Genomic DNA, 20,753 nt, shown 5'->3' with positions numbered 1-20,753 from the left:
CTAGGTTCAACCCTCAGCCGGATCCTCCTCTCCAGTATGGCATAGACTTTCCCAGGGAGGCTGAGGAGTGTGATTCCCCCTATAGTTAGAGCAAACCCTCCGGTCCCCCTTTTTAAAAATGGGAACCACCACCCCAGTTGCCCAGTCCAGAGGTACTGTCCCCGACCTCCATGCGATATTGTAGAGAACTGTCAGCCAAGACAGCCCCACAATATCCAGAGACCTAAGATACACAGGGCGAATCTCATTCACCATCATTGCTTTGCCACTGTGGAGCTTCCAAACTACCTCTGTGACCTTTTCAGCACATGGACACACTCTGTCGAATGCAGTTTCTGAACATTTATTTACATATAAAAGCAGTTACATTCTTTTTTCATGGTTGTACATAGCATTTCCTTGGAAATGTTTTTATTGAAGGCTAAGTGAGCAAAATAAGTTGGAATCACCCTTAACAGGATAAACTGGAATCAACTGCACTGCATTCACTCATGAATTTGAAGTCTGCCACTGGATCTGCCAAGGTAAACTAGTTGAGTTCTGCCATAAAATAACAAGGTGCAAACAAATTATTTACAGAGTTAGTTACTAACTTATAATATTATAGTTATCTTATGTTCTAGTTAAATGCAAATTGTATACACAACCCTACCCTCATTGCAAAAAAGGTAAAATATCTCTTCAAAGTTGCACAAAGTCAGTCAATCAGATTAGATATTGCCTGATTTGAAAAGTTCAGATGGTCAGTGACCACAGTGGGTGGTCTGTACGTTTGAGATTAGTCAATACGGCAAAATCTTGTCTACGTCTACTAATCAGTACAAATTAAAATGCTTTAGGAATAATTTGTTGAAGTAAATGCTCTTACAGACTTTTTGTTTGCATCTTCCTTTACTTTGTCATAGAACTGCAGCATACATACTCTTCATAAACTCACTCCAAGCAGAGTACAGTAAATCTATCCCTCCACATACGTGTTGAGTTTCTGTCAAGGTCGAAGCGTTGTGAAGGTTGTCTCTGTCCCCCTATCGCAGTCCCTCTCGTCCTCCTGTGACAGTCATTTGGCCTCCTCACCCCTCGAGCGCTCACATAAAAGATCTTTGTGCCCTGCTGCATTGTCTGACTGAGTACCAGCAGGATTTACAGAGCTATGGCGGAAAAGCTTTGATCACCTTTCAACCGGCCCCTCAAAACACTGGAACTACACGCACACACACAAATATACATCTACATATCAGCCCCCCTTCACATTTTCTCATGAGTCATGACTTATATATAAGGGTTTTAATAGAAAGTAAAATTCTTGTTCTTTTTTTTTCTTTCAAAGCTTATTGTTTTTTTATCCCAAACAATAAGACATTTTCCCCATGTTGCAAAATTAATATTCGCATTTAGCTATATGTATCTATTTATTTGAGTCTGTTCTTTTATTTTATTTTATTTTTATTTATTTATTAATAATTAAAATGTTACTTTGCAAATTGTATTGTACTTAAATCATCCAAATCTTTGCATATGATTCAGTAATATTGTAAGTAATGTGTATTTATATAGCACATTTATCATGTATTGCCATACACCCAAATTGCTTTATAATTGTTTGGGGGGTCTCTACACACCACCACCAGTGTGCAGTATTTATTTGGATGATGCGATGGCAGCCACAGGACAACATTGCTGAAAACATATATTTTCACGATTGACTCAAAAGTTCCATATGGGTGTAAACAAGCACTGCCATTCTGTTGCTTGTATGAAATGTTACACTCCAAACTCACCAAAAGCATGAATGAAGCACACAGAAGATTTATCAGCAACTAGGCATCGGTATCAAGGTCCTATTTTGTTATATTTTGAACTTTTTTTTTTTTTAGTCTGTTTTTCAAATAACGTTTTTTAATGTAATCTGAATGCATATTCACTGAAATAAACCTGTACTTTATGAACCAAAAGGTCTCTCTGATTTTAGACTTGTCTGTCTCCAGAGCGACCAGACATGATTACAGCTGGCAGCTAGCTCTTTACAACTTTCTCGTGGTCGCTAACTGGAGCTAAGCAGGGCTGCGCCCGGTCAGTACCTAGATGGAAGACCACATGGGAAAGCTAGTTTGCTGCCGGGGATGGCATTAGTGAGGCCAGAATGGGGCATTCAACCTGCGGTTTGTGTGGTACCTAATGGCCCAGTATAGTGAAGGGGACACCATACTGCTGAGTGAGTGCCATATTTATGTAGTGTTCACACTAGACACGGAAGAAGCGTCAAGCGCGAGTGATTTACATGTTAAGTCAATGCAAAGACGCATATAGACATCCTGCGGTGCGATGCGCGTGAATGGCTCTGTGCGAATGACACGAATGGTGCGGTGTGAATTGAGCCTTTTGTGCGTGAATTGGTCGAGTTTGAAAATCTGAACTTTAATGGACATTTGCGCCGCGTCAACCAATCAGGAGTTTGATCTTGTGGGGGCGTGAATATGGCGTAGCACCTAGTTGTTGGTGTCCGGCGGGAAAATCCTCCAGCCGGCACCAATAACAGTTCATCAAACTGGCTTTGTTGGAAACACCGCAGAAAGCTTCCATCATCCAGGTTAAGTGTCTGGAAAAGTTTATGAGCTCACAGAGCTGGGTGCACCACTGAAAGGATCTAGTGAACTCAGACACGGCTCCAAACAAATCAACGCTGTTTTTCAGCCTTCATAAAGCTTATTTACTCTATGAAATCCGCGTTAGCCATTTAGCAACGAAGCTACAGTCACCGGGCTGAAAGAAGCCCGGCCCATCATGCAAATCTGCGTCTGTTCTGAAGTGATTTTGACACACGAATGAAGCAAGTAAACGCAAAATGTTCACGCGTCTATTTACTCATGAATATCATGATTTGTTTGCGTGTTCCGCGTCTGGTTGTGAACACAGCATTAGGATGAATAAATCCTGACTCTCTGTGGTCATTAAAAATCCTAACCATCCCCATATCATAATTGGCTTCATCATACTGTCCCCTCTCCACCAATTAGGCGGTGTGTGGTTTGGCGCAATATGGCTACCAAATAGCATCATCTTGGTGAATGCTGCACACTGGTGGTGGATGAGATTCTCCCTAATGTGTAAAGAGCTTTGAGTGTCCAAAAAATGCTACATAAAAGTAATGAATTGATGTTATTATTATTATTATTATTATTATTATTATTATTATTATTATTATTACATGCAGCTTGTTAAGATCTGCTTAAGTTATTAAGAACTTCTAAGGATGCAGCAGTGAACCTCACAAAATGACACAATTATGACTATTACTGATTGTTCATGTATAAGTGAAGTCTGTTTGAGCTTATTTGGACTCATTTATTTATTTATTTTGGCTACACTTTGTTTATGCATTCAAGTGTTTGACTCTGTAAAGAAAATAACTTACAAACTGGAAAAAAAATAGGTATGTAGTTTTGTTGAAACAAATTTTCTAAAAATGGTATTTTAAAGAAGTATTCATTGGGAACAGAAATCGGACAACACCCAGCTCAAAAGAAAAATACATTTTGTTTTAAATAATTGCATTTTATAATGAAATTCAGCACAAATTCAATTAATATTTTTTTCTAATCATTTTTATATGTCTTTTTATGTTTTTTTCCTTCTAGGTATGCCATACTTTGTGGAATGCTGTCAGATTATGAGTCTGTTCAGAATAAAATTAAAAATGGCTACCTTTTTAAGGTGAGTGTTTACATCTTGATAGATATATGTTTGTTTTATATACAGTGTTCAAATGTATCAACAGTTATGATTTTAAATTCTAGGCGTTATGGAACATTACACTTCAAAATAATATATATCAAACATCTCAAATCCAAGAGCGATCATGTTTATGTTCAGTCCAGGTTGAATGCAGACATGCGTGTTGATGGACTGTTTACAGATGAGCTCATGTCAACAAAGGAAGCAATGATTTCCAGATACTTCCACTTTTACTTACTTCCAGATGCTCCCAATTATAAATGTAAACTTTAATTAGTTGCAAATCTGTTATTGTGCTTAATGCAGAGAAGAGTTTGATTGCAGTGAATGATAAAGCAATCTCAGAATAATGAGGTTTCTATTTCATTTAGAGGTGCACCTATCAATTTAAGAGACTAAAAAGCCAATAACAAATATACAGCCCATTCTATTTTTTTTTAACTCCACCCCTTCCATTTGGCCCTTGAAACAGAATGTGAAAGGGAAAGGCTTCAAATATTACCCATAAGAAACTGGACAGACCCACAATACCTGCACACGTCATTGCAATGTCTTCATATAAGATCAACGGTGGCAACTGCTGTAGTTATTTCAGTTGCTGTGTTTTTTGGGTATTTATATTAAGGAAATCACTGAAGGCAATAATATCATGTTGTCATAGCCCTACACCTTCAAGCTAAAGAGCTTGAAGGGCTAAGGGGAAGAATTGGAATTAGGCCTAAGAGTGGTCACAGATGGTAGTGTCCTGGCAGAACTGGCACTAGAGTTTCACTTTTCCAAACTGAACAAATATTGAGCTAAGAGAATATTTTAACATTATTTAAACCATTGTATGAATAAGCCTTTGTGTTTGGGTAGTTTTCATCATCACGTTTAGAGGTTTGATTGGAGTTTTGGGCTCTGTTTACACTGATGCATTTTACTTTTACGTGTTCGTCAACACTATATTACTAAAAATTAGGCCCACCTGGAATCTGCGCGCACAGAATTCCGCATTGTCTGCAGGTTTTTAGTCCATCATTAATTCTGTTTATTTACTTGAGTAAATGTTTGTAAATCTATATTGATTCCGTTTTTTTATTATTAATTTCAGTGATATTATTGACTAATGTGAAAATGTTCTTCTGATTTATGTACAATGCAGTTTGTACAGTAATATTTTCGTTTTTTTACTAGATAAATAATATGACAAACTTGCTTTATTTACCAAATAAAGTGAATCTAATTGGATTCGCATTTTAAACATTAAATAAAAGTTAAAAAGATATTTTTTATTTCATATATTAAGGTTTTAGTTATGAAACTCCCAAAATAATTCAGCAGAAATCTGCAGACTTTTACCAAATTTCTCAGCAGAAATAGCAAAAAAATGTCTGCAGATTTCGTCTGGACCAACTGAAAATGTACATCACATGACCATACACACACTCTGGCATGTTCTCGGGTAATGTAAATTGCTTTGCCTGAGCACAAAGATAAGTTAATATATTTATTTATGTAACCATAATGTGCACTTACTCTGCGCGTTTGTCTGATTGCTTGACCTAATTTCCTTTACTGTATAAACTTATTGAACTTTATACTTTTATAATGGCCATTATATTCATGTTTTTGGTCACATTTTATTTTGATAGTCCGTTTGTTGAATGTTACATTTCATCTACGTGCCAACTAATTATCTTTAGATTATAAGTAGACTGTTAGGTTGGGATTAGGGTTAGAGTAAGTTGACATGTTCTTTCAAAATTTCATATAGTCAGTTAAATGTCTGTTAAAGGAGCAGTATCAACAGATATTAAGCAGACAGTCTACTAATACTCAAGTTGTTTAGATGTTAGTATCAGCTCTCTGCAACTCTCACATGATCGCCCACTGAAGCTAAGCAGGGCTGCGCCCGGTCAGTACCTGGATGGGAGACCACATGGGAAAGCTTGGTTGCTTCCGGAAGTGTTGTTAGTGAGACCAGCAGGGGCACCCAACCTGCGGTCTGTGTGGGTCCTAATGCCCCAGTATAGTGACGGGAACTCTATACTGCTCAGTGAGCACCGTCTTTCGGATTAGACATTAAACCGAGGTCCCGACTCTCTGTGGTCATTAAAAATCCAGGGATGTCCTTCGAAAAAGAGTAGGGGTTTAACCCCAGGATCCTGGCCGAATCTGCCCAATGACTTCTGTCCATCGTGGCCTCGTATTAATCCCCATATCATATTTGGCTTCATCACTCTGTCTCCTCTCCATCAGTCAGGTCTGGCGCAAAATGGCTGCCGTTTCGTCATCCAGGTACTGGTAGTGGATGACGAGATTTCTTATCCCCCCTCCCCCCTCCCCATCCCAGAGCTGTGATAAAACAAAATGCTTGTGGCTGTTTTTTAAAAAGGGGAGGAACTACACTATGTCCCACCCTCTCTTAGTGTTTCTTTTGAAATTATATCAAACATCGAACAAAAATGCATATTTCAAAGCACTTCACGGGACCTTTAATAAAGTGTAATTGTCTGACAAATTTAAACTTTTATAGTTTAAAAATTGAGTTGTTCTGCAAAAATATTTGTATAACAAAATATATATATTAGCAATTACTCCTGAACTGATTTATACAGAACTGTTGGATGTATGCATAGTGTTTTAGGCAAGTAACTCTAATTTAATTAACTAAAAATTAAAACTAATCTCTTTTTTTTTCTTTTTTACTGGTAATTTCACCCAATGCTGGCTGATTGTAGTATTGGTAACCTAGCAATCAATAGTAAACAAGGCAAGCATAATGGAGACAGCTGACTGGTCACTTGGGTGTAATGTTTACTATGTCAGAGTTTATTCAGCAAACGCATTTCCATCTTCCATTATTCGCATTAATCCATTCCCACACTGGTCCAAGACCCCCTCAATCATTTGTATGAAAACTTTTAAATGCAAATTAAGAGATTTTAATTTGTGAGTTAGCATTCACTCATTTCTTATGCAATACTTCAAAGGGGGTCTTCCGATTCATATATTTGATAATTGCTGGAAAAAAATTTGATTTTGATAGTTGTGATTTTTAGATGATCTCAGTATAGTATGTACTAATCAGTTTTTCCAGGATTTCGCTAGACTTTTTTTCAGATTTTTGCACACTAAAATCACTGATTTTGCTGCGGCTCTTTATAAAATTTGCGACAATATTTGCGACATTATTTTGTTGATTTGCTGTAAAAAATATAATTTAGATAAAGTTGTTCTTATATTCAGACATTCAAACATCTTCCTCAATAATTCTTTGCAAATTCTAAATGGTAAAATCATGTTAGCACCCAATGACTATCAAAGTACAATATTCTTCACAGTCAAATAAATAGTGCTAGTGTTGTTTTCAAGTTATAGTTGCATTCTAATTCAGACTGAATATTCAAATTAGAGTAGTAAACAATATACATATGTGGCGTTTAGAAATGCAAGTCTCAGAAAACAGAATGCCATGACCAACCACAGTTAACCGTAGTACTCGGGAAAATTCTCTGACTTAGGAAATACATTACTAGTAGGGGGCAGCCGAGCTTATTCTCAGTTGTGGCCAATTCTAAAGGCAGAGGACTTGATGCCGGGTGGCTGTTTCTCCCTCAAAGGTGAAAGTGTTTTCTTCCATTGTTTTTTTTATATTTGCTAAAATCTAATACAATGCTGTGCCTGGGATAATCATGTTTATTTTTTTCTGATAAGAGAAATAGTTTCATTTTAGACACAGTATCGCCGACAGATTGCACTATTATGTTTTTTGTTTTCTTTTTCATTCTTTTATAACCTATTTTAACTCATTTTAATTTGTTTTTATCTGTTTTTAATCATTTTTATTGTCTGCATTTTATGTTCCTAAACTTGTCTTGTTTATTCCTGTTTATGTAAAGCACTTTGAATTGCCACTGTGTATGAAATGTGCTATATAAATAAACTTACCTTGCCTTGCCACAGCCATGGCTCGAATATTACATTTTTGACTTTGAGCCTACATGCAAATCTTTTCACAGAGCTCAGTTCTTTGATTAGGCTAGTTACCAATAAACTGTTAACACCAAAACGAATGGTAAAATACAGGTAAAAAAGGAATTTTTAATGGCCCCATCTGTAGGGACCAACTTTACGTCAATAAAAATATACCTTAGACAAAAGTCTTTATTACATTTTTTTTATTCCTAGACCCTGACATTGGCCATTTTTGAAATGTTCTTTTATTAGGCTAGTTATCAATAAACTGTTGTTAAAATGAATGGTAAAATACTGGTTGTAATTTAATTTAATATAGTTTACAAAAATAAATAGAATAAAATTTAATAGCCTATATACACTGTAGGATAAATAAATATAACGTCTTTTTAAAATAAATCAATAGGCCTTTTCTGAAAAAATGTGGTGAAAACACACATTTTTAATGGCCCCATCTGTAAAGACTAACTTTAGGTCAATAAAAATATACCGCAGACAAAAGTCTTTATTACATATTTTTTTATTATTTCTAGAACCAGACATTGGCCTTTTCTTTGGGTTATCCGTTTCTGTAATTTGTGAAAAATCCATGGCATTTCAGAAAAAAATGTAAGGGTTCGTAAAATTTCGCGGAGTTTACTTGATTTTACAATAAATTCAATGACCGCTAAATCCTGGAAGGACTGATTAATTACCAGCACAGCTGCTTTGTTTGCTAAACTAGATAAAATTGTTATATTGTGTAAGCGCAGTGAAATTGCATTTTTATTCAGCCTGTTTACTGTTAAGTTTTTTTTTTACCGGTATGGTTTATATAGCATAATCCGAATCGAGATCGATCACTGATTGGCTGTATTGACTCAATGGTTGTATGTGTCAATGTAAGCATAATATTGGCTTCTGTCAGAGTCTGTGTTGTTAATCTTATCAGAAAGCAAAGGAAATGAAATGAGAAAACCACACACACACATTTCATAACATTCTCTGATACACGTCGCATTTTATCTTAGCTGTCAGCTGGATTTCCAAACACCACACACCTGCAGAGCTCTGGCAGGTGAGCTGGCAGCGGGAGAGAGTGGAGCTGAATGATAGATGCGTGTGGTGGGTTTTTATATGTTCGTGCGAGACCGAAATATTTGTGGTATCTCAGCGGTAGAGATCAGCAGAAAAGACAAGTGGTACTGCAGAGAAACAAACCTGTCGCTCTGTCTGTCTCCAGGATCATCTAGATAAAGCCATTGAGCTGAAACCTGAAGATCCTCTGTCATATTACCTGCTGGGCCGCTGGTGTTATGCTGTAAGTAACAAAATTAGTGCTTAGTGTTTTGGATGTTCTTCACTTTATTAAATCCTGAGTCAGGAATTGTACCATCACAGAAGACATGGAAATACCCTCACCCCAAAAACTGAAGAAAAAACTACTAAACAATTATTTAATTTATTGAAATGTTGAACTGAAAGCTAATTCAGTGCCCAAAACATCTGTTGTTATTAATGATGACAACATTTGTTTTGCTTGGTATGATTAAGATGAACAGTTTTCAGTATTCTTCGATAAATAGAATGTTAAAAGAACAGGATTTTGAAACTATTTATTTATTTATTTATTTATTTAAGCAATTTATAGCAGTTTAACATTCTTTCCAGACACTTTTGATTTTAATGTATGCTTTCTTGAAGTTAATAAGTACATTTTTTTTAAATTACAATTTATATATATATATTAGTTTTTAATGTGAAAAAATAATAATTAGCATTATTTAGAATTAACTCTTTCCCCACCCTTAGTTTTTTATGATTATTTTTTACAAAATTGCTAAGGCCCTAGAACATTTTGTTGTGTGAATATTTGAACACACAAGTAAAAAAAAAAGAAAGTCAACAAAGAAATACATGTATATTTGAAGTCATAATTATTAGCCCTCCTTCACTTTTTTTTTTTTTTTATATATTTCCAAAATGATGTTTAACAGAGCAAGAACATTTTCACAGAATGTTTGATAATATTTTTTCTTCTGGAGAAAGTCTTATTTGTCTTATTTCAGCTAGGATTAAAGCAGCTTTTATTAAAAAATAAATAAAAAAAATTTTAGGCACAAATTTATTAGCCCAAATTTGCAATATTTTTGTTCATTAGTCCACAGAACAAACCATCGTTATACAATAACTTGCTTAATTACCCTAACCTGCCAAGTTAACCTAATTAACGTAGTTAAGCCTTTAAATGCTCCTTTAAGCTGTATAAAATGTCTTTAAAAAATCTAGTCAAATATTATTCACAGTCATCATGATAAAGAAAAACTAAATCAGTTATTAGAAATGAGTTATTTAAAACTATTATAGAAATATGTTGAAAAAATCTTTTCCCCCTTAAACAGAAATTGGGAGAAAAACAGGGGGCTAATAATTCAGGAGGGCTAATAGTTATGACTTCGACTGTATATATTTATTCTAAAGCAGATACACATGCCCCACACTTTATGCCACTGTGGGCCCAGATACCGGCGTGAAATGTGGGGCACGTGTGGGCCCCCCTTGGGACAGCCCAAAGGTGTGGGCTGACTGTGGGATAACCCGCTCTGATTAGTGTGGGATAGCCCACAGTCAGCCCACACTTTTGGGCTGTCCCAAAGGGGCCCCACACCTGCCCCACAGTGTGGGGCCCACACGTGCCCACGTGCACATTTCACGCCGGTATCTGGGCCCACTATATATGTAGTCTGAAATGTTTTGACCTCATAACTTTGCGCTACACTGTCATACAGACTTAAGTTTGGGCTCATTTAAGTCAAACTACCAATCTGCCAATCACTGATCACCATACAACTTACTAGCCACACCCTAGCAACCACATACGGCACCCTAGCAACTGTCCCATAGACTTCCATTGTAAAAAAACCTGCCATTTACTTACATTGGACATACTAACAACATACTAATCCATACTAGAAAAATGCTAACATTATACCAATCCTTACTAAAAAAAATACTAAACATGCTAATTCATACTAAATTCATGCTAACAACATGCTAGTTTATACTAGAAACATTCTAGCAACATGCTTCTTCACACTACAACCATAATAAATTATATAAACAAATGTTATTATCAATGATGACAGCATTTGTTTTGCCTAATATGATTAGGATGAATAGCTTTCAGGAATCTTCGATGAATCAAATGTTAAAAGAACAGGATTTTGAAACTTTTATTTATTTATTTAAACCATTTCTAGCAATCTAGCATTCATTTTGCAGACACTTTTGATTTTAATATATGCTTGCTTAAATATATGTGCTATTAAATATTTTGATAGCTTTAACTTTGATAGCTTTAACTAAACGTGTTCAAATAGTGCTATTTTACCCTTCACGTGTTATTAGATGCACGTATTCTGTATTTACAGAGGACGTGTAATAGCGCCCCTTTCTGAATAGCAATGCAAACATGGAATACCGGAACAATCCATCAATGGGAAGGAAACATTGTGTCACAAATGACAGATAATTCTATCAACGGCAGCTAAAACCTGAATTGTCTTATTCAGTTAGCTTCTCACGAGAATTGACTTTAAAGACTGTATCTTGAGTTAACCTTGGTTTCAGTGGTGTTTTCATTCTCTTATATGGTGATTTTTAAGTCCTAATTTGGCCACAACTTTCATCAAATGGAATGATTTTTGGTGACAAATCATATTTTGACACATATTTTGGGAAAGTGCTTTAGATAATTAAAAGAAAAAAATCAACAATGCACTCTGCGAGAATTGTCTAATCTTTTGTTATGTTTGTGGCTGTTGTTGTCCCATCGAGTTCCATGATAATGACATTTTTTGATTGCAAAGCCATGACAGCATATAATCATGCATTCTTGATGCTTGTTGCTGGATTTTCCTGTTGGAAAGAGGTACAATTTGTCATTTTTATTATTGATCATCAGTTGCAGTGCAAAAAAAAGATTAGTTTCTGCCTTCTATATGGCGTATTGTGTTTGTGCGTGTGCGTGTGTGTGGGAGGGAGGGAGAGAGAGAAAGAGAGAGAGATAGAAAGAGAGAGAGAGAGAGAGAGAGAGAGAGACTGTTGCACACTTATCTTGATATGTCAGTAAAAATCAAAATAAGCAGTTCAGCCCTCAGAACATAGTAAACAGAGTAAGTGTATTTGTTCACACACTGTAATCTGCCGCTTTACTCCACAGAACTACATATAAAAGCCAGAGACTTTTTTTATGCACCGGCCTATTTAAAAGGATAATGCTGCCAACTGATGATCAACAGTAAAATTGACACATTTTACCTCTTCCCAACAGGGAAAACCAGCAACAATCAAGAATGCTTGATTATATGCTGCCATGGCTTTGCAATTAAAAAAAGTCATTATTATGGAAGTCAATGGGGCAAAAACAGCCACTAACATAACAAAAGGGTAGCCAATTTAAACAGTACTCACGGGTTAAACAAATATCTAAAATGTTAATGTTTTATATTAAAAAGGTATTATTGTCCAGCCTCCAGATTGTCCATAAACATGTATTGTGTGCAGGTGTCACAGTGTACGTGGATTGAGAGAAAAATCGCTGCTACTCTGTTTGGAGAACCGCCCAGTGCCACCGTCCAGGACGCCCTGCAGAACTTCCTCAAGGTGCGATGACTGGGCCAAACTAAAAAAACAAAACAGTTTATGAAATGTATCAAATCATTATCATTTAAATGGTAAATGGACACTTATTTTACATTTATCAAAGAAATACTAAGATAATGAGATAATAAAATACCTCTATTTGTTTTTAATTTGGTTAATTTCTTAAATTAACACCCATTTGTTCATCCATTTTTATCAAGACGTGTTAATTGTATTTTGTTAGGCATGTCACAATCTATTTTTATCTATTTTTTGTTGTACGATATATTCCTTTTAAATATATTGAGATAAATCATATTATTGTCATTTTAAGGCCTTTTTATGCCACTTACTATATAATGCCATAGTGCCAATGTATTATCTTCATAATGCATGTAAACTCTCCAAAGAGCACATAATATTTTAATCTTAAGGATATTTCATTTAATTAAAGTCATTTTAACAATTTAATTATTAGGCATCAGGGTTGTCACGATTTAGATTTTTAATCGAAATCGATCGAAATTTATGCTCAATTTCGATTATCGAATCAAAAAATAGATTCATCGATGCTGCCACGCCCCCATGTCACGTCAGCTTGGCTTGCCAAGCGGGAAAAAACAGGCTTGTTGAAGTGCTTGTTAAACTGCAGAAGCAGGAGACCCATCGACAGAACTTAAACCCTCTCCTCTTTCAATGAAGTCACCGGTGTGTAAGCATTTTGGATTTCCAGTGAGTTATGTTGACAATGTTCGTGTTGTCGTAAAAAAAAACACAGTTTTGCAAGCTCTGCTATGTACGTATTATGTACGGTTCGTCCAATAGACAACACCGGCATCGCGATCTTCCGCCCGCCCCCGTTGCTAATCCGCTCGCTAAAAGTACACACTCAGGCCCTGTTTACACTGTCTTTGTTTTTAAATGGCATTTTAGAACAACAACGATTTCACATCCACAATGGCATGTGGCATTTCTTAGCAGCCCTCCTTCCTCTGTACCTCTGAAAATGCACATCACGCGACCACACACACAGACACAGACAGCCATGCGCTCGAGACAGCAGGTCCAGGCAGTCAGAGGACTGCTTCAATCTTTCACTCACTTGTACTTAGTCATTTTAGCGAACACCTCAGATACTGTTGGCTGGTTCCTGTTGGTTGTGCGTCTTTTTTACCGACGCCATTATAACGACACAGATCACTGCCTATTCACGAGTCCCGCAGAAAAAGTGATTGACAGGTGGTAATCATGTGTGTTCATTACCTTTATTCATTTACTGTATGATTTTGTTTATGGGTAAAACAAAGACCATGCAGGTCAATTAGTTTAAACGGTAGGCTACAAATAATTAATTGGTCATTAATTAATTCATTATTCATAATCGAAAATCGAATATCGAATCGAATCGTGCCTTTAGAATCAAAAATGTAATCGAATCGAAGATTTGGAGGATCGTGACACCCTTATTAGGCATGAGTCAGAATGTGAAAAATCATATCCTAAATAATAATAATAATACTAATTCCTTACATTTATATAGCGCATTTCTGGCCACTCAAAGCACTTTACACAAGGGGGGGGGGGGGGGGGGTCATTCACCACCAGTGCGCAGCATCCACCACCAGTGCGCAGCATCCACCTGGATGACACGACGGCAGCCATTTTACGCCAGACCGCACAACAGCTGATTGGTGAAGAGGAGACAGAGTGATGAAGCCAATTATGATATGGGTAGGGTTAGGAGGCCTTGATGGACAGAGGCCAGTGGGCAGATTTGGCCAGGATGCCAGGGTTAAACCCCTACTCTTTTCGAAGGACATCCTGGAATTTTTAACGACCACAGAGAGTCGGAACCTCGGTTTAACATCTCATTTGAAAGACGGCGCTCACTGAGCAGTATAGAGTCCCCGTCACTATACTGGGGCATTAGGACCCACACAGACCGCAGGTTGGGCACCCCCTGCTGGCCACACCACTTCCGGCAGCAACCAAGCTTTCCCATGTGGTCTCCCATCAAGGTACTGACCGGACGCAGCCCTGCTTAGCTTCAGTGGGCGATCATGTGAGAGTTGCAGAGAGCTGATACTAACATCTAAACAACTTTGTTTGGTAACACTTTATTTTGATGGTCCATTTGAGTAATAGTAGACTGTCTGCTTAATATCTGTTGATACTGCTCTTTCAACAGACATTTAACTTGGCTTCAGTGGGCGATCATGTGAGAGTTGCAGAGAGCTAGATGCCGGCTTTTAAAATAATAATAATAATAATAATAATAATAATAATAATAATGATAATAATAATAATAATAATAATAATAATAATAATAATAATAATTAATAAATAAATAATAAATATAATTAAAAAGTGCATGGTAAAAAAGTAACAGAGTCTGCAATATCTGCTACCAGATTTAGTTTTAGTTGTCAGACACTCACATAAAATATACTAAAGTAATTTATAGTAAATGCTATAGTTTTTTAACCATACTGACACTAACACCTCTAATAGAGATTGAGATGTTACACAATCATCTAAAATATGGCCAGAATTGTTGTTTTTTTTAAGTAGGTCATATAAGTGCGATAAGTGCATATATTGATTATTGTGACAGGCCTATATCTTTTGCTTTTGCTGCTACAACAAGCTCACCAATAAACTCCTTCAATCCAACTTTCCAGCATACGTTGTGCAGAGTATTGCATAGCATTTGCTGCAGAAGGATTTGTCTTAAGGGGTCCCTGTGTAAACCGCAATCCCCTGTTGATTTATGAAAGAGCCTGACCTGTGCTCCTACATTCAGTGTTTGTACATAAATGGCCTTCTAATCTGATGTTCTCCTTTGTATCTCACCCATCAGTTCTTGTTTAAGAGGTCTGTGCTGAGACTTGTTTTACCCTGCCAAGACAGCACAACATTCTGGAAAGTTTAAGTGTGACTGATTAAACAAGAGAAACACAATTAAGTCATTAATTAATGCTTTAATTTTGAACATGAATAAGTTAATTATTATAAAGCAAATATTATCCAAATAGCATGATTCATCTTTAAACACACACACACACACACACACACACAATGAACTCCCTTCATCCAGCTTTATGTGCTACGTGACCAGAAGTAAAGCATGTGGAAACCCCCTTCATTGAAGTGGAATTTTGGCTTTACCTGTTGCTAGAACAGTAAAATCAACCATAGCTACAGCCATCAATCTTCTTACATAAACATATTTAGTTGTAGGTAACATAACTGCTATTTGACAGTAAAGACTGTATAAAATATATATATATGTGTGTTTGATTAATTTCAGACCCAAGCATGCTTATTTTTGGTGTAAATAATATTTAGAAAAGTTATATTAGCATAAATAAAATTCAGAAATCTTTTTTCATTATTTTTTAGATTTAAAATGTACAAAAGGAACGCTTCAGTACTCAATGTGAAAACATGATTACTGCAAATTGCACAAAAAAAGTTTCCACAAACCATGGTATTTTGCAATTGTACAGTGCACAAAAAAAAACATGAATGAAAAAAAAAAATCTGAAAATGGCAACAAAAAATGAGTTTTTGTAAATAAACTTCATGCTTCAAATAAGAAGCTTTGTTGGTTTTATATAATAATGATTATTTTCAATGTGCAAATCAGTACTTAAAAAATGAAATTAAAAAATAAAACATTTAAATAAATAAATATACAGTGCATCCGGAAATTATTCATAGCAGTTTTCCACATTTTTCTGTTACAACCTTATTCCAAAATGGATTAAATTCATTTATTTTCATAAAATTCTACACATAATACCCCATATTGACAATGTGTAAGAATATTTTTTAAAATTGTTGCAAATTTATTAAAAGTAAAAAAAAATCACTTGTACATCAGTATTTACAGCCTTTGGAGTGAAGCTCTAAATTGAGCTCAGGTACATTCTGTTTCCACTGATCATTCTTGAGATGATTCAGCAGCTTATTGAAGTTCACCTGTGGTTAATTCAGTTTATTGGACATAATTTAAAAGGCATACACCTGTCTATATAAGGTCCCAGGGTTGACAGTGCATGTCAAAGCACAAACCAAGCATAAAGACAAAGAAATTGGCTGTAGACCTCCGAGACAGAATTGTCTCGAGGGACAAGCCTGGGGAAGGTTACAGAAAAATTTCTGCTGCTCCAAAAGTTCCAATGAGCACAGTGGCCTCCATCATTGGTAAGTAGACGATGTTTGGAACCACCAGGACTCTTCCTAGAGCTGGCCGGCCATCTAAGCCGAGTGATCGAGGGAAAAGGCCTTAGTCAGGGAGCTAATCAATAAACCTGATGGTCACTCTGTCTGAGCTCCATGGTTCTTCTGTGGAGAGAGGAGAACCTTACAGAAGGACAACCATCTGTGCAGCAATCCACCAATCAGGCATGTAAGGTAGATTGGCCAGACAGAAGCCAGACCATAATAAACAAAACTGTCTGATCTGACTAAAATTGAATTCTTTGAAGTGAATGCCATAAGTTATGTTTGGAGAAAATCAGGCAGCGCTCATCACCAGGCTAATACCATCCCTACAATGAAGCATGGGGGTGGCAGCATCATGCATTAGGGATGTTGTTTTTTTGCAGCAGGAACTGGATGACTAGTCAGGATAGAAAGAAAGATGAATGCAGCAATGTACAAAGACATCCTAAATGAAAACCTGCCTCAGAGTGCTCTTGACCTCAGACTGGAGTGATGGTTCATCTTCCAGTAGGAAAACGACCCAAAGCACACCGCCAAAATATCAATGGAGTGGCTTCACAACAACTCAGAAAATGGCTGTACATCGTCGCTTCCCATCCAACCTGATAGAGCTTGAGAGGTACTGCAAAGGGGAATGGGCAAAAATTCCCAAAGGCAGGTGTGCAAAGCTTGTTGCATCATATTTAAAAAGATTTAAGGCTGTTATTGCTGCCAAAGGTGCATCAACAAAGTATTGAGCAAAGGTTATGAATACTTCTGTACATGTGATTTTCCAGCTTTTTTATTTTTAAAAGATTTGCAACAATTTCAAAAATTTTTTTAACATTGTCATTATGGGGAATTGTGTGTAGAATTTAGAGGAAATAAATGAATTGAATCCATTTTGGAATAAGGCTGTAATATAAAAAAGTGAAGCGCTATGAATACTTTCCAGATGCACTGTACTGCATATATACTGAGCTATATATAATTTTACATATTTTTTTATTGATGTTTTACCGCTATTTTTTGTCATCCATTGCATTGTGTTGTGTTTAAAGTTTAATGAAAGTCTACATTTATTATTAAAGTCTGTACATATATTTTTAATCCTTTAATACATATCCTTCACTTTTGGAAATATAGTAACAAAAGCTGTCCTGGTGGCAGTACCTTTTCAAAGGTAACTGTGCACATTTTTAAAAATTAAGTCAACTTAACAGTTTAAAGTTACAGTTGGTTTCATTTTTTTTTTTCAAGTCAATTTGTCGCTATTAAGGCAACAAGTAATCAATCACTTTTTACAGAAATTTGTACTCTCAAAAAAGTGACTTTTGCTGCTTGTTCAAACTACTTGTATTCAAAATGAATTCAAAAACAGTTCCTATTTTTTATTATTATTATTATTATTATTATTATTTATTTATTTATTTATTTTTTGGAGGGTGAGGGTGAGGGGGGCAACTTCATTTTTTGATGTTCAATCAACATGAAGGAATTGTTTGGAAACCAGTTTTTTTTTACAGTATACCTAAAAAGGCTTCATAGTAGTACCTAATGATACATATTAGTACAAAAGTGTAACTTTTACAAGGACACTGCCCAGGTGACAACTTTTGTCCCTTTATTTTTGAGAGTGTTTAATATTTTCTTTCAGCAGTCAATAGCAGCTCAAAGCGATATAGAAATCATGCAAATCTGCCTTTCAAATGGCGTTTGCACCCTGGTGAACCCTGGTACAGTATAGGCTACTGCAGTGTTTATATATTGAGTCATTGCCTAAGTCTCGTAAATGTCAAAATCGTTATTTATTGCTCTGATTATAGTGTGGAGGTTTACAACCTGCCTTGGTAATTGTTTAATATCTCATTTAACACGCAAAGTGTTGGAGGACTCTCACTCGATGTTTACCTGGCAGGAGCAGTCCTTCTGTCAAGAGAGATGTGTTTTCATGAGCTCATTTCTCCAACTCTACCTGAAATGTAAAGAATCCGGTTACACAAACAGCTCAAGAGTCTGCGGTCAACTAAGTTCGTTCTGACTGTGAATGACAGATGTTTACTTGCTCTCTCCTATGTTTCATTCTACAGGCAGAAGAGATCAGTCCCAAGTACTCCAAATTTAACTACGTGTTTTTAGCTAAGGTAATGACTCTTTTGGTTTAACACCTTGACTTGAAGCAGTTGTTCAGCCAAACATAAATATTCTGTGACTATTTTTTCACTCTCCATTTGTTCCAAACCTGTTTGAGTTTCTTTTTGTCTGTTGAAAGCAAAAAAAATAATAATAAAAAAATTTTCGAAGAATGCTGGAACTGTTGGCAGCAGTTTCTGGCACTCTTCAAAATATCATCTTTTAAGTAAATGAGTACATTTTTATTTTGGGGTAAATTATGTATTTTGAAGAGAGGGTCATCATTGCTTTTATTCTTGTGCTGTATGGACTATCTAATAAAATGGAGAAATATCTAATATATATATATATATATATATATATATATATATATATATATATATATATATATATATATATATATATATATATAGTTGTTATCATATATTTAATAATGCATTACTAATAAAGCATTATTAAATATATGTAAGCATATATTTAATAAAGCATTATTAGGCAAAGCAAGTTTAGTAATATAACACATTTCAATTGTAATTCAAAGTGCTTTACATAAACAGGAATAAAAGAAACAAGTGTAATAAAATAAAAACAACAAAGAATAAAAAAATTAAAAACAGTTTAAAATGTGTTAAAACAGGTTTTAAAGGAATGGAAAAGAAAAGAAAGACATAATAGTGTGATCTGTCGCTGTTATACTATTAATAATTCATACTAATAAAGTATTATTAGTATTAAAACTGGTAGTGAAAGTGACCTGCCGTAAAAAAATAAAATATCCAAATGTTTCAAAGTGTGCAACTTAATTGTTCATCATTTAATAAATAATTGACCTTGACCTTGGTCATATAGCAAATGATGACTCAATTTTCATTTATAATAATATTGACTCTTAAAAAAATACATTTACATGTTTTATTTACTCTGTCACAGTTACATAATGGTTCCCAGCTATAGCACTATTTAACATTTTTTATTGTGATTTACCATTTACTCTAATGTTTATGTGCTCAGTACTATTTTTATTGACTTAATTTCAGTATTTGGTTATGACTGATGCACTGTCAGTTTGTTTGTGCGTGCGTGTGTGCTACCTGACAAAAATCTTGTCGTCGATCCCAGTTGTAAGAGCAACAAATAATATCTTGACTTTTAGTTGATCATTTGGAAAAGTGGCAGAAGGTTTATTTTTTAGATGAATCATCTGTTGAACTGCATCCCAATCATCACAAATACTGCAGAAGACCTATTGAAACCCACATGGACCCAAGATTCTGACAGAAATCAGTCAAGTTTGGTGAAGGTAAAATCATGGTTTGGGGTTACATTCAATATTGGGGCATATGAGAATTCTGCTGAGTGGATAGCAACATTAACAGCCTGAGGTATCAAGACGTGTGCTGCCAAGTGACAAGACTTTTGTCTAAGCCAAGTCAGAACTCACTGTCCTAATTAAATAATGAAAAATCAAGTCATGATCATATTTTTTTTAGTAAGATAAGCGTAATCTAGAGGCCTTTGCCTTTCATTTGTGCCACTTCTGATGCCAAATGATCAACTAGAAGTCCAGTTATTATTTGTTGTTCCTAAAACTTGGATAGGCGCCTGGACTTTTGACAGAAAGTGTACAAAGTCATTAAAATGTTACACAAAAACCTTTTAAATGATGCTGCTTTTTATTTTATTTTGCTCTGCTATGTATGCAAAAATATTAAGCTGCACAAATGTTTTCAACGTTTTTAATTGCAAGAAATGTTTCAACAGTGGTTTTAAATGGAACATTTTTTTAAAATTCTTTTACCATCTCTAGATCAAGAGATCTCAAGAGCTCAAGATATCTTAGAAGGCGACATAATTTTGCTTTCATACAATAGTCAACACATGTATGCTCTCTCACAGGGGGCTCAATAAATATTGCAGCATAGCCACTAAAGCCTAACAGGGACATCTGGAACTTGCTTTTCTGTCATTTCACCTTTGTCCCTTTTCTTGTCAGTGTTATAAAGACTTAGGCCAGAGGAGTGTTGCTCAACAGATGTGTGACGCTGCCTCTACCATAAGCGTCGTGACTAAAGAGGTCTTTTTTTTTCTTCTTTACA

The 20,753-nt window shown here is 35.6% G+C and overlaps 1 protein-coding gene across 3 annotated transcripts in view; it reads left to right on the top strand.

Annotated features, from left to right (window-relative positions):
- Positions 1-20,753, top strand: part of rmdn2 (regulator of microtubule dynamics 2) — a 66,024-nt gene that overhangs the window by 42,158 nt on the left and 3,113 nt on the right. For 2 of the 3 annotated variants that reach the window (XM_087279725.1, XM_087279724.1), the window contains exons 6-10: positions 3,636-3,711; positions 8,915-8,992; positions 12,238-12,336; positions 18,615-18,668; positions 20,651-20,731. In XM_087279725.1, coding sequence (XP_087135851.1) covers positions 3,636-3,711; positions 8,915-8,992; positions 12,238-12,336; positions 18,615-18,668; positions 20,651-20,731 — 388 coding nt within the window. The remainder of the gene's footprint in view (positions 1-3,635; positions 3,712-8,914; positions 8,993-12,237; positions 12,337-18,614; positions 18,669-20,650; positions 20,732-20,753) is intronic. The other variant, XM_087279726.1, reaches the window with a different exon arrangement.

This window comes from Danio rerio, chromosome 13, assembly GCF_052040795.2.
Source record: "Danio rerio strain M-AB ecotype USA chromosome 13, GRCz13ab, whole genome shotgun sequence".
In the NCBI taxonomy this organism is placed as follows: domain Eukaryota; kingdom Metazoa; phylum Chordata; class Actinopteri; order Cypriniformes; family Danionidae; genus Danio; species Danio rerio.
Note: the sequence above shows the minus strand (reverse complement) of the source record. Positions and strands in the feature narration are given on the sequence as shown.